Source organism: Carlito syrichta, unplaced genomic scaffold, assembly GCF_000164805.1.
Source record: "Carlito syrichta isolate Samal-C Ts95f unplaced genomic scaffold, Tarsius_syrichta-2.0.1 Scaffold21242, whole genome shotgun sequence".
Taxonomy (NCBI): Eukaryota; Metazoa; Chordata; class Mammalia; order Primates; family Tarsiidae; genus Carlito; species Carlito syrichta.
The window spans coordinates 139267-158339 of NW_006965338.1; the positions used below are offsets into that span (position 1 = coordinate 139267).

The 19073-nt window shown below is 36.2% G+C and overlaps 1 protein-coding gene across 2 annotated transcripts in view; it reads left to right on the top strand.

Annotated features, from left to right (window-relative positions):
• GPCPD1 (glycerophosphocholine phosphodiesterase 1) overlaps nt 1–19073 on the top strand; it is a 57623-nt gene that overhangs the window by 8315 nt on the left and 30235 nt on the right. Inside the window, exons 3-7 of one of the 2 annotated variants that reach the window (XM_008062876.2) lie at nt 2090–2174; nt 8659–8734; nt 10575–10616; nt 14111–14234; nt 16746–16977. In XM_008062876.2, the coding sequence (XP_008061067.1) occupies nt 2090–2174; nt 8659–8734; nt 10575–10616; nt 14111–14234; nt 16746–16977 (559 nt within the window). The remainder of the gene's footprint in view (nt 1–2089; nt 2175–8658; nt 8735–10574; nt 10617–14110; nt 14235–16745; nt 16978–19073) is intronic. The other variant, XM_021713886.1, reaches the window with a different exon arrangement.

Consider the following 19073-nt stretch of genomic DNA (forward strand, 5'->3'; position numbering starts at 1 on the left):
GATTCACATACTCTGGCTGTTGTGTGGATGAGATAATACTGGGACTTTGCCTTTTTTTTTTTAATAGCAGAGATGGCAAATTTCTACTCTGAGTCGGTAAAGTTGGCCTGCACACCTGTGTTGAAAAGGATTCTCAGGCTTATCAGGGAAAAGTAGGGGCATATATGCCAGACATTTGCAGTCCTTGTTTTGCAGCAGTGATTTGCAACCAGCCATCTACATTTAAATGCTCTGTGAAGTATCAAATTCCATATGGCAAGGTACCACCCTAAACCTATGCAATCAGCATCTCTCAGGGTGGAGCTAGGGTATATGTATTTTTCTACCAGATTCACCTGATTGTTGAAGCTTAGGATCATGGGTGCCAGCTGCTTATGGATACAAGTATATCTCAGAGATACTGTGGGTTTGATTCCAGACCACCACAGTAAAGCGAATATTGCAGTAAAGCAAGTCACATTAATTTTTTGGTTTCCCAGTGCATATAAAAGTTATGTTTATACTGTACTATATTCTAAAGTATGCAGTAGCATTACGTTAAAAAATACATACCTTAATTAAAATGCTAAAAAGTGCTAGCAATCATCTGAGTCTTTAGTGAGTTATAATCTTTGCTGGTAGAAAGCCTTGCCTTGATGTTGATAGCTGCTGACTGATCAGGGGCGTGGTTGCTGAAGGTTGTTCCAGGGGCAGTGGCGATTTCTTAATGTAAGACAACAGTGAAGTCTGCCACATCAATCAACTCTTCCTTTCATGAATGATTTCTCTGTAGTACATGATCACCATAGTAGATATAATAACAATGAAAAATTTGAAATATTGTGAGAATTACCAAAATGACACAATACAAAGTGAGCATATGCTGTTGGGAAAATGACACCAATCAACTGCTTGAAGCAGGGTTGCCACAAGCCTTCAGTTTGTAAAAAATGCAATTATCTGTGAAGTCTCATAAAGTGGAGTAAAATGAGGTGTGCTTATATTTTTTAAGTAGCCAAGGTTGCATCAGAGTGAGGAGAATGCCCTAAAGCCTGGCCTAGTGGGACCAGGTGGGGAGCAGTATTAGCCATCTGGTATTATGGAAGAACATTTTGAATTGCTATTCACTTAACTACTCACGCTGAATTAACGTTGGGGTAATTGTCTATGACAATGATTCTCAAACTTAAGTGTTTATGAGAATCGCCTGGAGGCTTTGTGGTTCTTAACCAAAAGTCTACATTAGAATCACTTATGAGGACTAGCCCACTTGTGCACAGCAGAGCGACTGGTAAGCTTAGAAAACAGAGATTACTGGACCCCACCTCCAGAGTTTCTAATTCATAGGTCTAGGTGAGGCCTGAGATTTGCATTTCTAAGAAGTGCCCAGCTGATGGTCTGGGACCACATTTTGGATACCATTGGCCTATGATTTGATGTTAAAAATCAGTTCTAGTCATGAATTTTAGTGGATTCTTCACTTTGAGGCCGCTGTTGAGTCAAAGTCTTGGTTTCTGTTATGGTAGCATAGTTCAGAGAAAGACACTGAGCTGAAGCGAGGTACAGATTGCTTGGGTAGGGGATTTGCCAGATCCTAGGCAAGACAGAACAAGGGACAGTCAGGAACACGAGTATAACATAGTAGTGTTCATCTCTTTCTTGTGACATAAAGGACTTGACCCAAAGTCTCCTATTAGCCATGTAATATCCCTAGATAGGTGGGAAGTCAGAGAAGATTCTGACTCTGACTTCTATCTTTGCACACTTGTATTTTCTGTTTGGAATACTCCTGGCTCTTTGTAAGGCTGGTCCTTCTCATCACTAGATCTCTTCCTCATTAAGACCTTCCCTCCAAAAACCTCCTCCAAAACTTCCATTGTATCTTGTTTGGTTATTTGTTTGTCTATCCACACAACAAAGGAAGCTCCTTAAAATTCCCATCTCTCTGTTCCCATTGCCTGCTGCACAGTAGGCCTATAAAATTTTGTGTATAAATAAATGATTTGTGTTGGTCACAGATTTTTATTTGAGTAGTTTTGTAAGATTGAGAGGTCTTTGTGCTGTTGTTTGATATTGATGCTGCTGCTTTTAATTTTTTTTTTCTTCACAGCATGCTATGGAAAGCAACCATTGTACTCAGTAGAGGAGTATCAGTTCAGTATCGCTACTTCAAAGGGTACTTTTTAGAACCAAAGGTATGTTTTTTTTATCCAGTTTCCAATTTCTTTAGCACTTTTTTCAAAAGCAGTTCACTTAAATTTGAAAACTTGAAAGTAAAATGAGTTTATTTTGGTCACAATAAGGAATAGAACTCTTGATTAATAAAATTTTAGTACCCAAAACAAGGAAGTAGCCACTTCAGAGGCAGATGATGTCTGCCATGGAATTGTAAAAAGACATAGTAAGTATGTTCTGTGATATTAAAATTGAAAAATGAATGTTCTCTATAGGTGTGCATTTTCTGTAACTTTCGTAAACTAGTTAAGAAGCAATTGCAAAGGTTTTTCTTTTGGTTTTGTTTTTTAATCTTATGTGTCATAAATGCATTTAGAGGATTATATAGCCAGCTCTGAGTAGTTTTTTAAAAAAATTATTTCGTAGCTGCCGTCTCTTAGTGGCTGCATTAACTTTGATAAAAATTGAAGTGATTTCTTTTAGATTTTTTTCAATGATGGTATTGATAGTCCAGGATCTTTTCTGAAGGCCTTTGGAATATCTGTTAGTTCTAAAGCTGCCCGTTCACAATGATTTATAATTTTGGGATTGTTTGCGTATTTAGAAAATAAAGTTGATTCTTTTTATTTTACTTTAAAGATATTTGCTGAAAGGATTTTTTCCCTTCAGATTTTTACCTTGGGCACCCTTGGGTTGCATGTGAATAAAGGTTTAGGCAGGGGTCTAGGAAACAAAACATGGATTAGATCTTGATAAAAAATGTATTTCTTTTGGGGGGGGTCATTGAATACTTTGGTTTTATGTGAAAAATGCAAGCAGCCACTGTTAACTCATTACTTTAGCCACCATTTTAAAAAACAAGAAGGAAAACTGACAAACCCATTTTAGCTGTCTTTTGCACCTATTACGTTTCTTATTCCAAGAATATTTTGTAAATACTCAGTAATTGAATGTAAATTACATTATGGTTGATCATTCTGTTGGCTCTTCTTGACAATAGTTTCACTTTAACTTAAGAAAGAGCATCTGTTGTTTATTTGACCATAGGGGTTATGCATCATCGACGTTCCTTAGTATAACTTTAACAATTATGTATAGATACAGAGGTCATAGCACTCATGACATTGCAAGCCTCTCTGGGGATCCTGGTGTATTAAGTTTAGCTTTGTAACACATGAAATCAACCAAATTTTACTTTGAGGAGTTTGGAGAAGAAAGATGATAATGTCCTTTGGGCATAGTTTTCTAAAGTAAGACTATTGTCAACCAGGTCAAATTAATAGCCAACCTATCGTATTTATCCTCTTCATTGAAATGTAACCAAAAATAGCAAATCAGTCCAAAATGCTTTTTGAAAATTGGCAAGAAGTCAGCTTATTAATAAAAACAAGTTTTTCCCCTTGTAATACTTGCAAAAGTTTACAGTATATGTTGGTGAGTGTGTTTCTTTAAGTAGGTGCTCTGTATCGTGTACACATGTACCGTGTGATGCAGGGGCTGCCATGGTAAGTATGTTTTTCATGGAATAGAGTAAATAGCTACATAAAATCCCATGCATATGGCTACAGTTTTTTTCCCCCACATGCCAGCTTAACGTGACACATTAAAAAGTTGGTGGCGCTTTTTAAATGAAACATTTTTGATAGGAATATTGTGAAACTTTGTCTCAATTGTGCATTGCCAAATGATAGAAATAATGTGCAAGGCATCTTTATTGTGAAATGATACATAAATGATTGGAATACATGTTATGAGTATAAAGAATTATTTTAAAAAGTGAAGTAATTATGAAAGCATTAAAAAGCTGAAATTGGAGATAAGATTTAATTTTACTGGGTCAGAAGTTTCAGGAGGTAATCTAACGAGGCAGTTGTATAACCTGAGCTAAAAGCCTTGTGATTTTGGACAAGCCACTTGATCTTTCGGCTTCTGCTTTCTCATCTGTAAAATGAAGGGTTTGAACTGTAGATCTCTCAGGTCTCTTTCATTGCTAAAATTTTATTGAGTAAATAAAATTTTACCATTCATATTTTTCTCTTCCATACTTTGCTTTTTTCTGGCATATTTCTTTTAGTTTGGAAGTTAAGAGTCTTGAAATTCTTTTTCTCAATTTTTCACAGCTACATGTTCTCTTGTACTTTGTTAATTAGAATAAGATGTTAATGTGTTGAATTTTAAAATGTTTTTACTGGTGACAGTTTAAACATTATCTTATTTAAACAAAACACACAAAAGTAGCGACTGTTCCTGGAATGAAAACGTTGGTATGGGTCTGCAGATAGTCCATTGATTTCACATCTTCACCAAAGATACTTTTTGAATTAACATGTAGTTTAAACTTTTTAAAAATCCATGTCCACGCCTCTTTGCTTGTGGCTAGAATTCAGGATGTTTCCTCTTAGTGAAATGTCAGTCAGTTTTTCATTATATCCTTTAAAATTTCTTTTTCATTTTTTTTTTTTTGACATAGGTCTTTATTTTTCAGTAACATATCCATGTTTCTCACTAAATCCCTTAACAAACGAATCATCCATGGTAGATCATTGCTCATTTTCAGAGTAGCCTAGGCTGTCATTTTGTACAGTTGTTTCTTAATATAGGAAAATTCTTCTGAATATTAAATATTCTCAGCTGTTAACTTGAGATTTGGCCTTTTGAAGTTCAAAGCTTCCTTTCCTTTACTCATGCCAAGATGACCATTTTTCTAATTGGTCTTACTAGAAAACAGTGATTTTTAAGTAGTTATGGTCCTGGCCTCTATAGGCTATCATAGGCAGCAGCTCCTCACATCCCCTTTTACATGCAGGGTGTTTTCAAAATTGTGGAAAGAAAACAATCAGAAAAAAATTTCAAAGTTCATGATATATGAAAGCAGTGATATGACAGGACTAGCTGATAATTTTGCTTGGTGATTTTTGACAAACTCCCTCCCTACATGTTGGATAGCCTTTTAGTGGTTGATGTAGCTGAGTGATAGTAACTGTTTAAAAAAGCAGTCCTCAAGCCTTTTTGTGTGTGTGTGAAAACAAATTGATTTTTTAAATCTTTTTGTTAATATGCATGTTTGAAAACATTTCTGTGGTCATCTAATTTTGTGTATGCTTATTTGTGAAGTTACTTGAAGAATGAGTTTTACAGTTAATGTTTTAGAAAAGATTGCATGTTCTGGAGTCATCACTGAGATTTTTGAATTTCCTAATGCTCTGATCCTAATTTTTTTTTTTTTTAAAGTAGGCTGGGCTTGGTGGTTCGGCCTGTAATCCCAGCACTTTGGGAGGCCGAGGCGAGTGGATTGCCTGAGCCCGTGGGTTTGAGACCAGCCCGGGCAATTTGGCAAGACCTCGTCTCTACAGTAAAAAAATGGAATCAGAAATTAGCTGGGCATGGTGGCACACACCTGTAGTTCTGACTACTTGGAAGGCTGAGGCGGAGGGATCACTGGAGTCCAGCAGGTCGACGCTGGGGTGGCCGTGGGTATGCCACTGCACTCCAGCCTGGGTGACAGAGTGAGATTCCTACTCAAAAAACAAAACAAAATAAACTTAAGTAAAGCTGAAATCTAAGATTACCTTCTAAAGTTTAATAGAGCAGTCATAACAATCCTAAAAATTCAATGTATTTTAAAACTGGGTTTTTTTCCATATAATAATACTTTATGTACTGACCAACATGGATGTGGAGTGTGAATGCTGATAGATGTAAGTCGTTTGTTGAACTGGCCCCTTTAGACCACTCCTCAGATACTCTGTTCAGGTCAAGACTGTTTTATGTTGTGGATAATGGGTTTGTTGCTGAAATAGATGAAAGTGGATATGTTAAAGTTGCTATTAAAATATGCTCCCTATCAAATTTAATCCACAAGTCCATTCTTACATGATTATAGAATCTACAGTCAGTACTCTGTAAAGTTCCCCAAAACCTGAATTAAAACAAAACAAAACAAATGCCTTTTATTTTTATTTCTGCTGACATTTAGTATTATATTCATGGCACCCTTTTCAACTCATCTTTGATTAGTAACTTTATGAGGATATAGGTCCATACCATCTTTATAGAAAAGGATTTAGGAGGGGAGTGGGACATGGGAATGGTGGAAAAAAGGAATAGTTTAATTCTTTCTGACTGTTCATCAATTGCTAAGAAACATCATTCCTGTTTTGAGGGTTAGAAAGTTTGATGTTCAAAAAGTAAATTTAAAAAATCTGTCAGGAAAAAAGTTGTAGCAAAAACACCTAGCAGATATAGTATTAAATGTGTCTTTTTCAAGTAATGAATATGAAATTCACTGTATTTTAAGATGAGCAGTTTCACATTACATTTTTAAAAAAAACTAACCAGTCTGCTAATTCATAAGTGAATCCTTATAGCAAGGAGGTATTTAGCTAGAGAAAAAGAACATTTCATTTATTATCCCAGAATTAATGTTTCGAACAAATATCTAATGCTGTTTTAGTTGTTAAACTTCAAAAGTTTGCATATTAAATAATTTAAGGGTACCTGCATAATCAACGTTTGTATACCTAACCCTGAATTGTACCCCACATCTTTATAATATAAATACACACATACATACATACATACATACATACATACATACATACATACATACATAAGAGAATTTAGCCAGACGTGGTGGCTCACATCTGTAAACCCAACACTTTGGGAGGCGGAGGTTAGGGGATTGCCTGAGCCCCTGGGTTTGAGACTAGCCTGGGCAACATGGTGAGACTTCATCTCTATAATTCAGACAAAATTAGCCAGGCATGGTGATGCCCACCTGTGGCTCCAGCTACTTGTAAGGCTGAAGCGGAAAGATTGCCTGAGCCCAGCAGGTCGAGGCTGTGGTGGCAGTGAGTGTGCCACTGCATTCCAGCCTGGGCATCAGAGTGAGATTCCGACTCTATAACAAAAGAAAACAAAATTTAGCCTGGTGATTTTAAGGGACAGAATGATCTCTTATGTTTTATTACTTAGTAATGTGTTACTGTTTGGCATTTTTATTACCAAACATAATCAGTGTTAAAATTCCTAAAATGTATGCAAGAGTATTTAATGCCATCTAAAGGTATACAGAGAGAAGTTTTTATGTTCTAGGCCTTTTAAAGGCTCAAAGATTATACATGAAAATGTTGATAGTGATTAACCCTAAATAGTATGATAATGGGTGATTTTTGTATTTTCTTTTTGCTTCTTTGTGTTTAATTAAATTTCATCAGAGAGCATGTAAAAAAGATTAATACCTCATAAGATTACAGTTTGAAATTCTGCTTCTAAAATATATATTTAAGGGTTTATTTTCACACAATTTTGATTCTTGAAGTTTTTTAATAATTAAAAAAAATTGTGTGCTCAGGGAATCTTTGGTGGTAGTTCATTTTTGTTTTAAAATTGTTGCATATATTAACACATTATTTTCTTTTTTAGTAAGGGAACTTGATAACAGAAGATAGTATAAGGAATTCTGAAACTGTATGTGTTTACAAATTATAAGACATAAGAATGAAACTGAATGTTAGTTCCCTTTTTTAAAATCACATTCGCAGCCGGGCTTGGTGACTCAGCCTGTAATCCCAGTGCTTTGGGAGGCTGAGGTGAGTGAATTGCCTGAGCCTGCGGGTTAGAGACCCGCCTGGACAACTTGGGGAGACCTCATCTCTACAATAAATCAAAAATTAGCCGGGCGTGGTAGTACGCACCTGTAGTTCCAGCTACTTGGAAGGCTGCGGTGGAAGGATCGCCAGAGCCCAGCAGGTCGAGGCTGCGGTGGCCGAGAGTGGCCACTGCACTTCAGTCTGGGCGACTGAGTGAGACTCCAACTCAAAAAAATAAAAAATAAAAAATAAAATGAATTCACATTCACTCCTCAAAGTTACTTGAACATATATCCTTTCTTTTAGGGATTCCTCCCTGTTGGTTACTGTGATATGAGAAATACGATATTCTTTTTTTCCACTTACTATTCTTAAATAAATATAATAAAGAACTTTGTTATGCATATTATTTCCCTGAGTAGCTTGTAACAATTGATTTTAAGTACTTGTTCCTACTATTTCTACTCTTGGTAGACTTGTTTAGGCTTTTTCCAAACACTAGGAGAATTAAATAGAGCAGTAGATGGATATTTCATCAAGTCATATATTGACTGCTGATATAACAGAGTATATTCGGTTTTAAATTACAATAGAATTAGTATCAGTTAAAAATTATAATTTCTTTGAAAAAACTTGAGTGTTATAGGCAGATTTAGGAATGGGTTTAAGACAGTTTTCTGTGTCAGTTCATCTCATTTTTCTTTGGTTATTGTCTCACCCTCATTTTCTTCCAGCATTTCATCTTGTTGTGTGACCTAGTACATTCCTGATTTTTGGCATATAATATTGATGATGAAATGAAGCTCTTGGTCTCATATTTAGTATAAGACATAGGCCACAAACATCTAATGGAGTCATGGGTAGAAAATAAGATATAAGAAATTATTGCAGACGTTTAACTTTTAAATTGCAGACTATCGGTGGTCCATGTCAAGTCATAGTTCACAAGTGGGAGACTCATCTACAACCACGATCAATAACCCCTTTAGGTATGGGCATTAACTGCATCTGTTTGAGGCATATGCATAAAGTTACTAATATGCTGCACAATGGCTTAGTGGGATTTAATACATTTTTTGCTCTAAAGTTTAAAGTCAATGCATTGTCAGTACTACAAATTTCACTGAGCATTTCATGGAACTTACTTTAAAAACTAAATAGTTTTTAATTGTCTTTTTAAATAAACTTTATTAGAAATGCTTGCCTAGTTATTTTTATTTTCTTTGGTTAATTTTTTATGCAATATTTATATTCATTTGAAGTGGTTAGAAAGTTTATAAGTTACCATTCTTGACTGAGCATCTGCGGCCTTGATTACTTGCTCAGGCTTAGAGACCTTTTGATGAAGGAATTAATCCATAACAAAGACTCTCAAATTTTAAACTTTGGATAGTGAGAGTAATAGAATATGTTATTCTATTTATTGTTTGTTTTTTTTTTAAGTGGTAAATGCTTGAATAAACTTGTATGAGTGAATTCACATTTCTTAATTTCTTGCTGGCTATGCTAGAATTGGTATTCAGAGGTTTTTTGTTGTTGTTGTTGTTTTGTTTTTTCTTTCTTTCTTTTAAAAAACACTTCAGTTTTCTATGCCTAAAAATGGCATTTCTCTTCATACAAGTATTTTTGAATTTCCTTATCCATATTGAAAATAGAATCTGAAGTTCATTTCACATACATTGAATTACCCACTTGTATTCATCTGTAAATTGACTCAGTACTGAGAAATATATCTTTTAGTTTCAAGATAAAGTTAAAATTTAATGGTAATAACTGGCTCACTAATTTCCTAGCTTAGGTTAGAAAGCAGTGGGATTTTCTGCTTTACCCTGTAGCAAGGACATATCTTGTTTAAACAGATATCTCATTCCATCCTCTTTATTGGATTTTCTTTTTATATGTTTTAATGCATTTTTGATAGTGTATATTTATGATAGTATACTTAAAATTATAGTAGTCCCATACTGAGGTTGGAACTTACTAGGTACTAAACATTTTTTTTTTTTTAGAAAAATGATATTTTAAAGCATCTTGCAGTTAACTATATTTTCTTGTAGGAAGTGGGATGATTTTGTTTCTGTTCTTTTAGAAGAAATTTATTTTGTACTTTTGGGAAGTATAACTTTTGAACTTAAAAGCTGTGTGAAATCTACCAGAGAATCTTTATTAGGAACTGTCACATTTATTTTGACAAATATTTCAGATTTATGTAAAGTAAACTGGGAAGAGAAGCCGCAGGGAAGATAATTAGTATTTTACTTGGGGTGGGGCTTTACAGCTTTTCTCAATAGTTGAAGGGATTATACTAGCACTTATTCTTTTTTGGTAGTTCCTCACAGCTCTCTATCTACAGGTAAGTTTATGCTGTTTGTAAAGCTTTTAGCTGGCTTTAGAGTATAGTTGGGAATTGAGGAGAATGACATTGTAGACAAGTTCAGAATATGCACTGCATAAGAATAAGCATTTTAATTGTGCCAAACCTTTGGTTTTAAAATTGACAAGAAGTTATCATTGTCCAGCAACCTGTTAGCCTCGTGTGTTGGTGAGTGTAGCAGTTTGTCTCAATGCTTCTAGAGCATCTCTCTGAGGAGTTTTCTCTCTCTTTCTTGTAACACTGTGAATAATCACCAAAGAATGTAAGAACTGTTACTGTTTGCTAGCCTAAAAGGGAATTCTTTATGAGGGCTACAATAAATATGCTTATTCACTTTGGGCTGCTTTTAAGTTATAGATTTAATAATTTAAATAATCCTTAAGGTGGGTAATTTCTCAGTTCATTCTGTATACATCATGAATTTTAACTACGTTTTTATTTTCCTTAAATTCTAGAAAGTGAAATTACTATTGATGATGGACAATTTGGAATCCACAGTAAGTGAGACTGAGTTTTTAAAATATTTACTGATATGATGGCAATGCTACTTCACATTTCATTGGAACTGTATACAGGGAAATAGAACATACAATCATGCTGCATAATGGCATTTTGGTTAAAGGGTGCATATAAGACAGTAGTTCCTTAAGATTTTGATGGAGCTGAAAAGTCCTATTACCTAGTGATGTTGTAGCTGTCGTAACGTTACAGTGCACAACTGTAGTTGCAATGCATTACCTTTTCTATGTTTAGATATGTTTAGATTCACAGATATTAACATTGTGCTACAGTTGCCTACAGTATTCAGTATAGCAACATGCTGTGCATGTTGTAGCCTAGGAGCTAGATGATATAGAGTATACTTCTAGGTTTGTGTAAGTACATCCTTGATGTTCCCATAGCAGTGAAATTGCCTAATGACACCATTTCTCAGAACAGAGCTCCATCTTTAAGTGATGCATTACTGTACTGTGATATTTTTGGGTTTTTTTTGAGTTGGGGAGTCTCCCTCTGTCACCCATACTGGAGTGCAGTGGCCGCTTCCGGCCACTGCAGCCTCAACATGCTGGGCTCCGGCAATCCTTCTGCCTCAGACTTCCAAGTAGCTGAACTACAGGCGCGCGCTACCATGCGCTAATTTTTTTGATTTTATTGTAGAGATGAGGTCTCACCAAGTTGCCCAGGTGTGTTCAAACCCGCGGGCTCAGGCAATCCACTCACCTCAGCCTCCCAAAGCGCTGGGATTACAGGCTGAGCCACCGAGCCCAGCTACTTTACTGTGATTTTGAAAATAGAGACTAGATCCAAGAAACAAATACTTTCTGTTAATAGTTCTTAATATAATTCTTATGCTTTAGGATTTCATCCTTTTGATTTTTATTTTACTGGTGATTTCAAGTATATGACTTTACATAATTAATTTAAAAGTATGTGGTATACTTAACTGTTCATATCATGTGTTTGTTTTTTTTTTTTTTTTTTTGAGTTGGAGTCTCACTCTGTCGCCCAGACTGGAGTGCAGTGGCCGCTCCCTGCCACCGCAGCCTCGACCTGCTGGGCTCTGGCGATCCTTCCACTTCAGCCTTCCAAGTAGCCGCAATTACAGGCATGCGCTACCACGCCCGGCTGATTTTTTTTTTTTGTTTTGATTTATTGTAGTGATGAGGTCTTGCTGCCCAGGCGGGTCTTGAACCCGCGGGCTCAGGCAATCCACTCACCTCAGCCTCCCAAAGGTGCGGGATTACAGGCTGAGCCACCGAACCCGGCTATCGTGTGTTTTTAACTTTGTTATGTTTGAAACTGTATTGATGGTATAAACATCTGAAATGTGAAACATTACTCTTAGGATAAGTTTGTGCATTTTGTATGTTTGCATATGCAATTGCATTAAAATCCTGACTAACCAAAGCTAATAATGATGTTTGACTCTTTAAAAATTAGTTTATGATAGAGTAGAAAGTGCTTTAACTTATGAATGTGTTGAAAATGGGGGCAACCCTTTCGGGTCCTCTCCCACTGTGGGAGCTTTTCTGTCCTCTCAATAAATCCTGCTTTAAAAAAAAAAAAAAAGAAGAAAGAAAATGTAATGTATTTGTATACTTTTCTGCTTCAGTAAATACCATCCCGAGAATTTAATCTTTCTTCAGTGACTGGAATTCTTAATGGTGTATCATGGTAAACTGCATTCTCAGTTTAGATACTATACTATAGGAGTCAAAAGGTAGAAAAAGAGGGTGGGTGGAGTGTGTGCTTGGACTTGAATAAGAGGTAAATTGCTGATAACCAGTTTGCTTTCCTACTGAGCACAGGTAAGAACAGGGCCTCAATGTTTTGGTTGTGGTTTTACTATATGTTAGAAATGTACATGCGCTGGCAGTAAGTATTTGGATAGGAATTTAGCAACTTTTCCTTGATTTTGTTTGTGATTATTTATACTACATTAAAATATAGTCTGAGATACTTGAATAGCTTTCATGTTAAATGTTTTAGAGTCTTGTGCTTTTTGATTTACAAAAGATATTTATGCTACATGTTTTGGACAACTTTCTTTATGGAGGAGGAGTTTTCTCATTTCTTCAGCTGTAATGCATGAGCTTATACCCTCCTTTTTACTTTTTTTGTTTTTGTTTTTGTTTTTTTGTGTTGTGGTCTCACTGTATTGCCCAGGCTGGAACTCTTGAACTCAGGCAATCCTTCCATCTCAGGATCCCAAGTAGCTGGGACTAAAGGCGAGTGTGACCACACCCAGCTAATTTTTCTAAAATGTTGTTGTAGAGATAAAGTTCGCTGTGCTGCCCAGATTGGTCTTGAACTCCTGGGCTCAAGCAATCTGCCCTTCTTGGCCTCTCAAAGTGCTGGCTTTACAGGCCTGGGTCACTGTGCCTGACCCTATTGCATGATAATTACTGTTTATGGTTATAATGGATAGCATTTCTTTCTTCCATTTTTTGTTGCTGTTATTCTGAATTCAGCTATAGCTTACTTTCAGAATGGAAAGTCATTTCTTGCATTTTGTCTTTTTCTGAAAACAATACTTAAAATTGGACAATAATTACACATTCCTATGTTATACCTAAGAAAAGTTTACACACATCCATGCATATGCTCTGTTGGTGACAAAGCTTAGTCCAAAATAGTTGATAGATTCTATGGTATTTATGAAGGCTTTATTACTTCTTTTAGTAGGTAATTTGAGGTTAGTGCTAGTCACAGTCACGCAGTTTATTTAAGACAAAATATATAAACATAAAAATACAATATTGACTCGCAGTTTTATTCTTACCCTCTCATATCTCAAGCCCTTAACACTAGTGGCATTACTAGTTTCAGCTGAATATCTCACGTGAAGCTTTGGAAGTGTAGTGTAATAATGATCCACAGCAGAACCATTGCTAGGTTAGAAACTATCGTACAGCATGTACTCTTTTCATGAATTCAGTATGAATATTTTAATTTACTTAAGTTGTTAAGATGTAGTTAATTGTTAATATTTATTTAACCTTTTCCCCCTACTTTATACAAAAGTCTTTTTTGATGACAAACTTAAGGCAGCCTGTATATTTGCTCTGGGGAGAAAAACATCAGTGTTATATGACTATATGTTAAGATATGAATAGGGCCCAGGTGCAGTGGCTCACCCCTGTAATCTCAACACTTTGGAAAGCTAAGGTAGAAGAATTACTTGAGCCCAGTAGTTCAAGACCAGCCTGGGAAACAGTGACAACTCGTCTCTACTCCCCCCCAACATTAGCCAGGCATGGTGGTGTGCACTTTTAGTGTCAGCTACTCAGGATGCTGAGGTGGAAAGATCACCTGAGCCCCGAAGGTTGAGGCTATGGTAAACTGTGATTGTGCCACTGGGTGACAGAGTGAAGCCTGACTCAAGAAAAAAAAGTGAATGTGAACTAGAATTGTCAAATGTGTATTGGTACTTAGTGGGTTGTTTCAAAAAATGTGTAATAATTACTGTTTTTCATATTTACTCTGCCAGATGGTGTTGAAACTTTGGATTCTGGATGGCTGACTTGTCAGACTGAAATAAGATTACGTTTGCATTATTCTGAAAAACCTCCAGTGTCAATAACCAAGAAAAAATTAAAAAAATCTAGATTTAGGTATGACTATAGGTATTTGTTACTTAGGCCATTCATTTTTCACAAATGCTGTGGATTTCATACCCATTTGGTTTTAGCCTTTAAAATGTATAGGTCCGGTGTGGTGGTTCATGCTTGTAAACCCAGCACTTTAGGAGGCCACGGCAGGAGAATTTCTTGAGCCCAGGAGTTTGAGACCAACCTGGGCAACATAACAAGACCTTGTCTCTATTTAAAAAAAAAAAAAAAAAACAAGACAAGTATAAAGTAAGAATATAACACACTTAACAGTAATATTACATTTTCTAATAACTACAGGGTTTTGTAACAACTCCCCCCCCCGACATTGCTACTGTTACACATACTTTTCTTAGTCTTAATCTCTATATTTGCAACCAGATAATTTGTTTTGATGTGGATGGGTAGTTTAGATTATGGTTATGGATGTATTTTTGATAGTTTCTGTCATTTAAAATTTCCTAGTATAGCAGTAGTTTGTTTTGAAAAATGATATAACATGATTTTGTGCTAAATGAAGGCTTGGGGGGAATGGAATATGCAGAAAAAATGATTGTTGGAAATACTCATCAGTGTTCTGAATATTACTATGGCTTGAAGGTGGAAAAATTTCCATGAAGAAAGATAACAGTTATAGCAGTTCTGGATTACTTTTAAAATCTATATCAATTTTAGAGCTAGATGTCAAGTTTTGTGCAAATGGTTAAATAGTAAGTAACTTTATTTTTCTATAATAACATTGTACTTGTCTTCGAGTGAGACTTCTCAAAGACACAGACAACCTTATCATTGGAATTTTTTTGACTTCACAACTAAGAGTTCTAAGTCTTAATATGTAACACAGCCTTTTCTGACAAAGTGTTGGGGCCATTTTCAGTAGCTGAAGTATTTGATAATACAGTACTTACTATTGTCATATTAAAATTCGTAGTGATATTATAGCTTGTAAGTTATTTTACCATAACTGCTTAAATATTATAGTACTTACATATTCTAGTCATAAAACAGGTAAAGGGAAGTGTGGGTGGTGGTACTTCACAATCATTGGCTGTACTGATGGGAAGTAGAGGGCTTGGGATGTACCTACCTTGTCTCTCTGCCCTAACTTCCCTAGGCCTCCGCTTTGCTTCTGAAAAATTAAGGTAATTGGATCACATGGTTGATCTGCAAGGTTCATTTGACCTCAAAGATTTTCCAAGTTCTTTTCTTTAATTGCATTTTTTTTTTACGTGTTATATTGAAAGCTTAACTGCAATAACTGTAAATGGACTTATTCGAATAGGACCTTGAAATAAAAATTGTAGAAAATGAAGTCTTGATTGGTTGACTCATTAGGATTTTTTTTCCCCTTGACTGTGTGGTTAAGCAAATTAATAGATAATTAATGGTCAGGGATCTGATTGAAATGCAAATGAATGAATGAAATGATGAACACCACTCTCATTGATAAAGGACTTAACTTGAAGTGTTTGCATATATCACTGTGTTGCTTAGACTTAAATTATGTTGGACTATTATAGCCATATTTTGTTGTACTGTATAAACTATTATTTGACTCCTATTGAGATAATTATGCATAGCTAGACATTAGTGTTCGGATCATCTTTTTTTCCTCAGATTCATATTGGTGGTATACTAAGCCTTCATGGGGTAGGAAATATGTTTATCTGCATGGGCATCAGGACTTTAAAATCTTAAAACAGTTTATGATTTATTTACTTATCTATTTTTTTGTCTTTGGGGTTTTATTATTGTTTTTTAGGAGATGGTGTCTTGCTGTGTTGCCCAGGCTGGAGTGCAGTAGCTATTCATAGGCATAACCATAGTATACTATAGCCTCAAACCCCTGACCTTTAAGCCATCTTCCTGCCTCAGTCTCTCAAGTAGCTGGGACTACAGGCTTGTACCACTGTGTCTTGCTTAGTTTGTGGATTTTACATAAAACACTGGATATAACATTTTATTACTACTACGGTTTTAAAATTTATTTATTTATTTATATTTTAAAAAATAAGATGTCACTATGTTGCCCAGGCTAGTCTCAAACCCCTGGGATCAGATGACCTCCCTCCCTGGCCTCCCAAAGTACTGGGATTATAGGCTTGAGCCACTGCATCTGGCTACTACTGTTTGAAACACATATTTGTGTTTTGTATTTGTTCTACCAGGAAGTGGAAAGCATACAGTCTCTTTGTGATAGACTGTAACTTTTTTGTAGCTATTTGAAGAACGTCTTTAACATAAATAAAATTAACAAAGATCTTTCATAGCTTCTTTATCTTCACACTTTTTTTTTTACTTTGCAGAAATATATAGGCAGTAGCTTTAGTATTTTATAAAATACTCCTAAAGTCTTACTCTGTAATATGTGTAGTTTTTGTATAGCATACTCATTTTGTTACCGAAGATTTAGCAAATCTGGGGAATACTTTTAAATTTAACATTTAGGTGACGTTTGTATGAGTTTTTCTTCTGTACCACTTTCTGCATTTCAATTTTTTTTTTTTTAATTAGGGTAAAGCTGACACTAGAGGGTCTGGAGGAAGATGATGATGATAGGGTGTCTCCCACCGTTCATCACAAAATGTCCAATAGCCTGGAGATATCCTTAATAAGTGACAATGAGTTTAAGTCTAGGCATTCACAGCCGGAGTGTGGCTATGGTTTACAACCTGATCGTTGGACAGAGTACAGCATTCAGACAATGGAGCCAGATAACCTGGAACTCATCTTTGATTTTTTTGAGGTGAGTGGTTACTTCAGTGAGGGGGTTGAGAGAGAATGTGGGCATATGCTTATTTTTGCATATGTTTTGATTTTTTTAAAAAATCTAATTTGTGGGAAACCTTGATGTTTTAGATGTTTGCTCTTCTGTACACTTAGTGGGTTTAAAAACTTGAAGTTGCCGGGCTGGAGTGCAGTGGCCCGCTTGTGGCCACCACAGCCTTGACCTGTTGGGCTCAAACGATCCTTCTGCCTCATCCATCCAAATAGCTGAAGCTACAGGCGCATGCCACCACACCTGGGGATTGATTGATTGATTGATTGAAGAGGCGAGGTCTCGCCAAGTTGCCCAGTCTGGTCTGGAACCTCTGGGTTCAGGCAGTCCTCTCACCTCAGCCTCCCAAAGTGCTGGGATTATAGGCGTGAGCCACTGTACCTGGCTTGAGATCAGATGTCTTGATGTCTATATCTGTTAAACAATTTAAATATAAATGAATTGTATCCAAAGGAGCCTCCAAGGATAAATAGATCCTGGCAGGCAACCTGATATAACTGGCATGATTGAGTCCTCTTTATGTTGGAAGCCTGACGTTTATTGAGGTGTTATAAGAATTCATTGTGACAGTGAACTTACTTAGCTTTACTTGATATTATAAATATGTAATAAAAATAGCTATAAAACTTGTGCCAGTTTGTTCAGTCTGTGCTGCCCACGTTCTGGAGCTACTTGTGATAGTTATGCTAGAGCATGTAGCTTCCTAGCTGGTCAGATGCTCCCCAAGTACCAATGAAACCCTTGGTACTGACCCTGAGGTCCATACACAGTGTGCCTGGCTCAGTAGTTATATATAATTAGATTTTACCAAAGCAGTAAGATCTGTGGTACTTTATTATAAAAATAGGAAGCTTTGGTTGAACATTTCCTTGTTGCTGGAGGACCTGTCTTTTAATAATCTTTTGACCATCCCTAACTTCCCTTTAATTTGGTTAGCATTTTTGTTAATACTGTTTTATTTATGGATGAGGCTGATAAATAGCCGGTATAATCTCAAAATGAGTACAGTGTTTGGCTTTCTAAAGAGTTACTATTCCTTTTTGCCACTTCTGCTGACACATTTTTAGAGATTATATGTTAAAAATTCACTACAAATTATATTTTAGTCTTAGGGTATAAAAGTACTTTGGCATTTTTAGGCAATGCTTTATTTTATTTTATTTTTGAATTAGAGTCTCATTCTGTCACCAGGCTGGAGTGCAGTGGCATGCTCATAGCCACCGCAGCTCGGCCTGCTAGGCTCAGGTGATCCTTCCACCTCAACCTTCCAAGTAGCTGGAACACAGGCGCACACCATCACATCTGACTAATTTTTAATTTTGTTTATTATGGAGAAAAGGACTCACTAAGTTGCCCACGCTGGTCTTGAACCCCTAGGCTCAGGCCTTGGCCTCCCAAAGTGCTGGAATTACAGGCTTGAGCCATCGCGCCCAGTCAGGCAATGCTTTAAATTCACCTAATGTATGTAAGAAGATCAGAAGTGCAAATCAGAATTATGGTGAATAAAGTAACAAAAATATTATATTTTAAAATAAAATGTTTCATTTATTATAAAGAAGCCGTCTAAATTGCCCACATATAAGTTTGGTTGTATTTATTTCTTGTTAGTTCCCCTCTATAGACCCTGAGTTTACTTTAAGGGAGTTCTTTGATCTTTGAATAGAAAATACTGAAGTTTAAGCATTAGGATTATTAGTCAGGCACGGTGGCTGACACCTATAATCGCAGCACTTTGGAAAGCCAAGGTGAGAGGACTGCCTGAGCTCACTGGTTCAAGACCAACTTGGGCAACTTGGCAAGACCTCATCTCTATAATAAATAAAAAAACTAGCCCGGTGTGGTGGTATATGCCTGTAGTTCCAACTACTTGGAAGGCTGAGGCAGAAGGATTGCCTGAATCCAGAAGGTTGAGGCTGCAGTGGCCATGAGTGTGCCACTGTGCTGTAGCCTGGGCAACAGAGTGAAACTCCCAACTTAAAAAGAAGTAGGATTTTTTTTTTTCCTTTTTTGTTTTTTTTTTGCGTTGGAGTCTCACTCTGTCGCCCAGACTGGAGTGCAGTGGC